Here is an 8,014-nt window from a genome sequence, read left to right as displayed (position 1 = left end):
TTAAACCCCCAACATAACATCATATAAACCAACATTGGGCATAAAACCCACATAAACCCTAATATGCATATCTACCCATACTCAAGCATTAAAACTTCCTTAAAACTTACTTAAAACTTTATTAAACATAAAGGAAGGCAAGGATCTACACTTACCTCTTGAAGATCGAGGGTTGGTGCGATCCCTAACTTGAAGATATGGAGAATCCAAGCTCCAGAGATCTCCAAGCTCCAAAACTTCGATCTAAACTTTAAAACTCTTCAAAACAACCATAAAACTTATAAAAACCTTGGAAGATTGAAGAAAAGATATGAAATCAGCCAAAGGAGGGCATGAACACACCTGAGCTCGAGAATGGGGAGAAAACTCGCCCATTTTCGGTCTGAGGGCCTTTTATAGGTGGCCGGTCAACCACCTTCAGCGGCCTAAGCTGTCCCACAACTTCACCACCATCGGCAGCGTAACGTGCCTCCTAAACTATCCCATGTTCAGCGGTCGAACTTGAGGTTCGGCGGCCGAACCTGGTTTCTGCCCTCAAAGCTTTCGGAGGCCTAAAGCACTCCCGAAACAGCCCCATGTTCGGCGGCCGAACCTGGGTCCTTCCTCCTTGGCCTATTCTTTTCAAAACTCAATTTCTTTTCCATTTAAAACCATAAAATCATGTGAAAATATTTTAGAAACACATTTTACCCCTCTAGAAGACTCTGGCATCTGCAGAAATTCCAGATTCCAACGGAGATTCCGCCGGAAGGTAGGGATTCCGATGCCGGAATCTAGTCGGGTATTACACTAACTTTACATATCCATGAGAAAATCAAAGGAAAACAGAAAATCATACAAACACCAAACCTTTCTTGAATTTCTCTTCCTTTTCCACTTCTACTCTCTAGCTATCTCCTTTCCCTTTGATGTTCCTTCACCTAGGTCAATTTATATCTTAGGGAATGATTGAATAAATTATAAATTAAAGCTTTATAATTCAAATTCATGCATGAAGAAATGAGAAGATACTATTTCCTACACATTTATAAGCTCACCTTTGATTTTCAAGCTTGGTGTATATGGAACCCTAAACTTTTCTTCTTCAATTCTTTCAATATTTGGCTATTTCTTTAGCTATTGATCTTAGGGTGAATTTTAGTTAAAGAAAGAAGTTGATTTGGTGAGATTTTGACTTGGATTTGGTAGAAGGAAGACAAAACAAAATCTTGATTTTTCAATGGTGTGAGCTACGACAATGAGGTGGGTGGAGAAGACAACCCACCTTTTTCACTTTGCTTTGACATTTCTTTTATGCATAGTTAGGTGACACATGGAGGGTTTAGGTGAAGAGGTGGAAAATATGAAGAACTAAACTGAATTTTATCTTTAAACTTTCCATATTAACACTTTAACCTACTAAACTCTTTACCATATTTCAATTTAGTTTCAAACTTTCAATAATCATAGATTGACCTACTAAATTATGCTTTTAGCCTTTAGAAATCATTTTTACTTAAGTAAGCATGACGTATTAAACAAGCACCTCAAGCAAGCACGTCGGAAAACCCTAAGCACCTCCTGAAAGTGACTCGTTCCCGACTCGCTAATCACACTGTCTACTTTACTTCTGGATATGTCTGTTTTTTATTTGAGTTTTTTATGATTCAGTTATTAGCAGTTTAGAGTTATGCTAGCACCTCTCCTAAGTAGCTCGGGATAAGTTAGTACCTCCCCTAATGCCACTTACTCTAGTAGTGAAATAGCCTAACCCTACCTAGTGATGTCACTACTCTAGCTATGGGTTTGAGGATGTTACAAAGTCAATAATTTACCCTTACTCGAAAGAAAGAGAATAAATATAATCCTAAAAATATTCTTATCAATAATAAAATAAAATAATTACTATTTAATACTTATGGTATGGAAAAACTCATTAGTTAGTTACTCGATTTTAAAAAATACAATAAAATGTCCCTAACGTTTTAAAAAATCTACTAGTTTGTCCCTCCATTAATTTTATCATTAAGCATTTTACTATTTAATCTCTATAATTTGAAAAAAATTTATTAGTTGGTCTCTCAAATTATTAAAAAGTTTACCAATTAACCTCTCCATATTAGGGGTATTTTAAGTTTTTTTAATAATATTTAATGACTAAAATTTAAAAAAAAATTAACTAATAGACTTTTAAAATTTTAAAAATGTTTTAATGCATTTTTCAAGTGGTAAGCAGTGATTGACAGCACGGCATCATAAAAACAACTTTTATAAGTTTTAATTTTTTATTTTTAATAATTTAAATTTTATGTATGTTAATTTTTATTATATTTGTTGAATTTGAATATTGAATTTATTAAAGTTTTTATTTATTTGTATAGATTGAGTTTGATATTTTCATCTTTAGGTTTTGACCAAATTAAATTTTAGAAATTAAAGCGTTTGGGTTTGAAATATAAAGGGACAAATTTATTAATTATATTATATTTCAGGGACGACAAAATGCTTTTTCTTTAACTTTTATTATATTTACTAAGTTTGAATCTGAACTTATTGAAATTTTTATTTGTCTGTGAAGATTGAGTTTGAGATTTTCAACTTTGATTTGTAAATAGGATTTTGTTGATTCGATTCTCTAAATGGGGTTTTGTTGATTCGATTCTCTAAGAAAGATAATTATAAATTTATAAAAATTAGATTTTAGGGGGTAAAGTGTTAGATTTTAAAAAGGTAATTCAGTCTTTTTTCCTATCACTAACAGTATTTTGACATAAATCTTGACATAATCAAATTTTATGGACTAAAATGTTAAATCTTAAAAAAGGAGAAACGAATCCGTTATTATTATTATTATTATATACTTCGTAAATAAAAAAGTAATTTTTTCAATATATTATAAATATGATAATACATTGTAATTCAAAATGATAAGATAATTTAGTATATTAATAATTAAGATTATAAAAAAAGCAAATAAAAGATAATTATAATTTATAAATTATGCATACCTATAAAATTGTACAAATTATGATAATTAGTATATATATATATATATATATATATATATGCTTGCATTGCGCTTTAGAATTCTGCTCGAAATTTACCAGCATGAGATTTTTGAAGTGGAATGACGCCGCTGAATCTATTATTTTTTAGTTAGATTAATTTTTAGTTGATATCTTAATTTTTTTTATAACATATTTAAAATATTATCAATAATTGAATAGAAAATGTACTATATTAGAGTAAAATAGAAAATGTACTATATTAAAATAAAATAAAAAATTAATAAATAATATTAAATTATAAAATAAAATAAATTTAATTCGATATGATTTTTAAAAATGCTATATAATTATTTACTTAAAGTGGAAAAATAAATACATTAAAAAACTTGGCACAACTCAAGTTACACTTTTCAATTTTTAGAAGTAAATTAGACCGGCCATTTACACTCGATCTCTATATTTTTCGATCGAATCAGACTGATTCTAATTTGGCAATTATGAGAAATGTCTATCTAAACCGTCGAGATGCCTAGTGTGCATAGCCCTGGTAATGGGCTACTATGACCGGTCACCAGGAATCATATATAAACGCAACCTCTCGTCTCATTGCTTATTTCTCAAGTAGCCGTGTCTTCGTCTAGTTATTTGCTCAAATGATATGCTCTCTCCGTCTCTTATATGTTTATTTTGCTATTTTATTTTTCTTCTACTTTATTTTGCTACTTTATTTTTAGGCTATTTACTTTAAAATTAAACGAGAACTCCGACGAAGGTAAAATTTTCTTTCCCTACAAATAGGTCAATTGATGTTTGAGATTCAAAAATGAGTTTAGACTCAAAATATATTTTGGTAAAATGACGTACTATATTTTTTTTTCTCATCAAACAGTCATTTAATTCCATCCGCGCCATATGGACACTATCCTGGGCATTACGAAGTTTACTTTTTCATGAAGGATAGTGAGTATTTAGAGTGAGGATTCTACGAATAAATTTGCATTCAATCCAGTTTGACTAAACAAACCCTAAACCCGTAGGGGCTTAGAGCCGCATATTGGACTCTTTTAGTGCTCAGGTCCAATCCTTCTAGTTTGGACTTCATCGGGCCCGAACATCTAGAGTCCTACGGTTATCAATAATGTTGCCCAAGCACTTCTGAATTCTACAACTGAGTTTGTCAAAGCCACGAAGCTTCGAATTTCAGAGAATGAAACGTGGACTTTGTTGGAAGAATTAGGTGTTGAGACAAATCTCTTAACTAGTTATTATCTGTTTTTGATTTAAAAACCCAGCATGTTACAAGCTTTGCTTGGAGTGCATTTCGCAGACTTGTGGTGATAACGCCTCACAGAGTTAGGGCTGGTTGTCTTTTTTAATTGGCTATCTTCTTGTTTTGCTAATTATGATACGCATTGTTAGTAAAAAATTTTAGAATTTTATGGACATTAACCAAGTCATGCATGTATTTTGGTAAGGTTGTTGATTATCTTTTGATTAGCATCTTCTTGTTGAGGTAATAAGAACAATCATTGGTAACAAATCAATTTACATATCCATCCACTAGATACAAAGACAACCTTCATTACAATTTGAAACAAGAGAAGAGTCCAAAAGAAAAATCCATTCTTGATACAAGGGCCCACAATTATAGACATCAACATGTCAATTTAACTTTGACCATTCAACAACACAAGCATAATCACGCACTTGCATACCCAAAAATATACAAACTTCAGACTACCCACCTCAACCAGCAATCTCCTCTTCTTCCTCCTCGTACTCATCATCATCAGCTGTTGCATCTTGATATTGCTGGTATTCAGCCACCAGATCATTCATGTTACTCTCAGCCTCGGTAAACTCCATTTCATCCATACCCTCCCCGGTGTACCAGTGCAAGAAAGCCTTGCGCCTGAACATTGCCGTGAATTGCTCACTGACACGCCTGAACATCTCCTGGATTGAAGTTGAATTCCCTACAAAGGTCGATGCCATCTTGAGACCCTTAGGTGGGATGTCACATACACTGGATTTAACATTGTTGGGTATCCATTCAACAAAGTATGAAGAGTTCTTGTTCTGAACATTTATCATTTGCTCATCAACCTCTTTAGTGCTCATTTTACCACGAAACATAGCTGAAGCAGTTAGATATCGACCGTGACGTGGGTCAGCTGCACACATCATATTCTTGGCATCCCACATTTGCTGGGTCAGTTCAGGCACAGTCAGAGCCCGATACTGCTGTGATCCTCTAGAAGTTAAGGGGGCAAACCCAACCATGAAGAAATGGAGGCGAGGAAATGGGATAAGATTAACAGCAAGCTTCCGGAGATCGGAGTTAAGCTGTCCAGGGAAACGAAGGCAGCAGGTAACGCCGCTCATTGTAGCAGATATGAGGTGGTTAAGATCACCAACTGGGACATGACAAAACCAAAAAGCATATAAGACGATGGTTAGATCATGTCTGTCTAAACAAAAATGACTAATCAGTCTTTGGATGCAAGATATCAAACAGGTAGCTAAATCATTTTATTACTTTTATCAACTTTCAATTTTCAACCTTCATGGGTGAAAATGTTTTCTTCTGAATTATCTTAAATCCTCCACATGCCAAGCATATCAAGCATTAATTGTAGAGATGTTCAGAATGTGAAAGCATTTTGAGTAAACTTACAAGTTGGAGTAGCAAGCTTAAGAGTACGGAAGCAGATGTCATACAGAGCCTCATTGTCCAATACCATAGATTCATCAGCGTTTTCCACAAGCTGATGAACAGAAAGAGTGGCATTGTATGGCTCAACAACTGTATCAGATACCTTAGGAGAAGGAAAGACAGAAAATGTCATCATCATCCTATCAGGATACTCCTCCCTGATCTTGGAAATAAGAAGAGTTCCCATGCCAGAACCAGTGCCTCCACCCAATGAATGACAAACTTGGAATCCTGTAACAGATAGCAAAACTAGAATTACAGCACTAATAAACAATGATAACTTCAGCAGTAAAAAGCGTAAAAAGATAATGCTACGTGATTGCCAGAGGTGAAAACTCCTTTGGTAGAAATGATTGTCCAATTAAATGACTGAAAATAATGAACCTAAAGATTGGAGATTGGATTCTTTTTGAAATTCCCAAATGAGCCATTTAGATTAAAAAAAAAACTTTTTTTATAAAAAGCACGCAATGGAGTTAAAAAAAAAAATCATTGATCTACTTACGCATTCCGCTTCACCTTATATATGTAATTGAACAAATTCAACATTAATTTGTCACACAGTGCAGGAAAGATCAAAACAAACAGCAATTTCCAACCCCAAATGAAAATTTATGTAGAAACAAATTCCACAATCTATGTATAAAGAAGAAATCTAATCAAATCCTTGAAATTTCAAGAAAACAAAGAGAATCCATGTTCGAAAGAACTTAAAGCTCCAGCCAATTCAAGATCAAAATTAATAAGGAAACCGAACTCAACCCACACAAGAAAAAACAGGATCCAATCAAACGAATTGAAATAAATAAAACGAGAATCTAAGAACCTCTCAATTACCCTGTAAGCAATCACAATACTCAGCTTCTTTCCTGACAACATCAAGCACAGAATCGATCAATTCAGCTCCTTCAGTGTAATGACCTTTAGCCCAGTTATTCCCTGCTCCAGACTGGCCAAAAACGAAGTTATCAGGTCTGAATATCTGCCCAAAAGGACCAGATCTAAGAGAATCCATAGTACCAGGCTCCAGATCCATAAGGACAGCACGAGGGACGTATCTGCCTCCACTGGCCTCATTATAATAGACATTGATACGCTCAAGCTGGAGTTCAGAGTCACCGCTATACTTTCCGGTGTTATCAATCCCATGCTCGTCGCAAATCACCTCCCAAAACTTAGCTCCGATCTGGTTACCGCATTGACCACCTTGGATGTGAAGAATTTCTCTCATTTCTACCTGGGAAGTGTGTTTTCTTCTTGTTCTTGAATTGGGTTTCTCTCTTTTTTTCTTAGGACAGAGAGGGAAGTGTGGAGAAAAGGAGTAGAAAAGAAGGGAGAACAGAAGGGGAAAGAAATGGACGGATTGTAAAAGGTGGGATTTTTTTGGGTATCAAAATGAAAAATGTTGGAGTTGGGCCTTTTATTTATGGGACCAAATTGTCTAAAGTTAGATTTTTTTTTTGTGTGTGGATAGGGATTTTGTGAATGCAAGGAATTGGAGTTATTTTTAGTTTGCAACCTTGCAATCCTTTTTGGAGCCATCCACTAGACAAAAACAAATTCAATTATTGATTATATTTTTTATCAAATCTTCACTTCATTACTCATAATTGTATTTGTACTCTCTTTTTTTTTTTCAATTAGAAATGAGCCTGAAGTTTCAAATAAAATTCAGAGACTCAAATCAAAATTGATTACCGGCATATAACACAGCTATCCTAATACAACTGTAAACAGTAATATTAATTTATCGCTGAATCTGACTCATATTTTAAGATCATATTTTAATATGATTTTAATAAAAAAATATAAATACACTCACAAATTTAGTCTAATGTTAAGTAGATTTGAGTAAATCTGAGAGATTTCAGATTCTACACTCTCAATTTCTAATCTCCATTTCAAAAAAAAAAAAAACTTATAAGAGCAATATCCAAATTCCGACATATTAATTTTCTTGATTTGGGCAGTAAAAACATAAAAATAAATAATATAATTTTAATAAGTGAACTACATCAAGTTGTGCCACAATTGCATTGATAAATACAATCATTCAAGCTAATATATGATAAATAAAATTGATTTAAAGTATTCAATGAGTTTTGAATTGGAATTAAAAAAAAAAAATGCAGTCAACATGCATTAAATTTTTTTTGTTTTTATGTTGGTATTTAATCTTCAACCTTTAACAAACAAAATCAATAACATATTGGTAGGTATTGACTATTTTTTTATTTAATTTAAAAAAAATAAATTTAAATTTTAGTATAATTAATGGATTGATTTCAATATTTTTAAAATCAAACACTTA

At 33.0% G+C, this 8,014-nt stretch overlaps 1 protein-coding gene across 1 annotated transcript; it reads right to left on the bottom strand.

Annotated features, from left to right (window-relative positions):
• Window positions 1-4,548: 4,548 nt before the first annotated feature.
• LOC110617528 (tubulin beta chain) lies at window positions 4,549-7,102 on the bottom strand. Its single transcript, XM_021760379.2, has 3 exons — window positions 6,541-7,102; window positions 5,665-5,934; window positions 4,549-5,404 (listed from the first exon to the last, which is right to left on the bottom strand). Exons 1-3 carry the CDS (start codon window positions 6,932-6,934, stop codon window positions 4,734-4,736), a joined length of 1,335 nt encoding a protein of 444 aa, XP_021616071.1. The 5' UTR covers window positions 6,935-7,102; the 3' UTR covers window positions 4,549-4,733.
• Between the last annotated feature and the right edge of the window lie 912 nt (window positions 7,103-8,014).

This window comes from Manihot esculenta, chromosome 6 (genome assembly GCF_001659605.2).
Source record: "Manihot esculenta cultivar AM560-2 chromosome 6, M.esculenta_v8, whole genome shotgun sequence".
Taxonomy (NCBI): domain Eukaryota; kingdom Viridiplantae; phylum Streptophyta; class Magnoliopsida; order Malpighiales; family Euphorbiaceae; genus Manihot; species Manihot esculenta.
The sequence above is the reverse complement of the archived record's forward strand: the minus strand, read 5'-3'. Positions and strand labels throughout refer to the sequence as shown.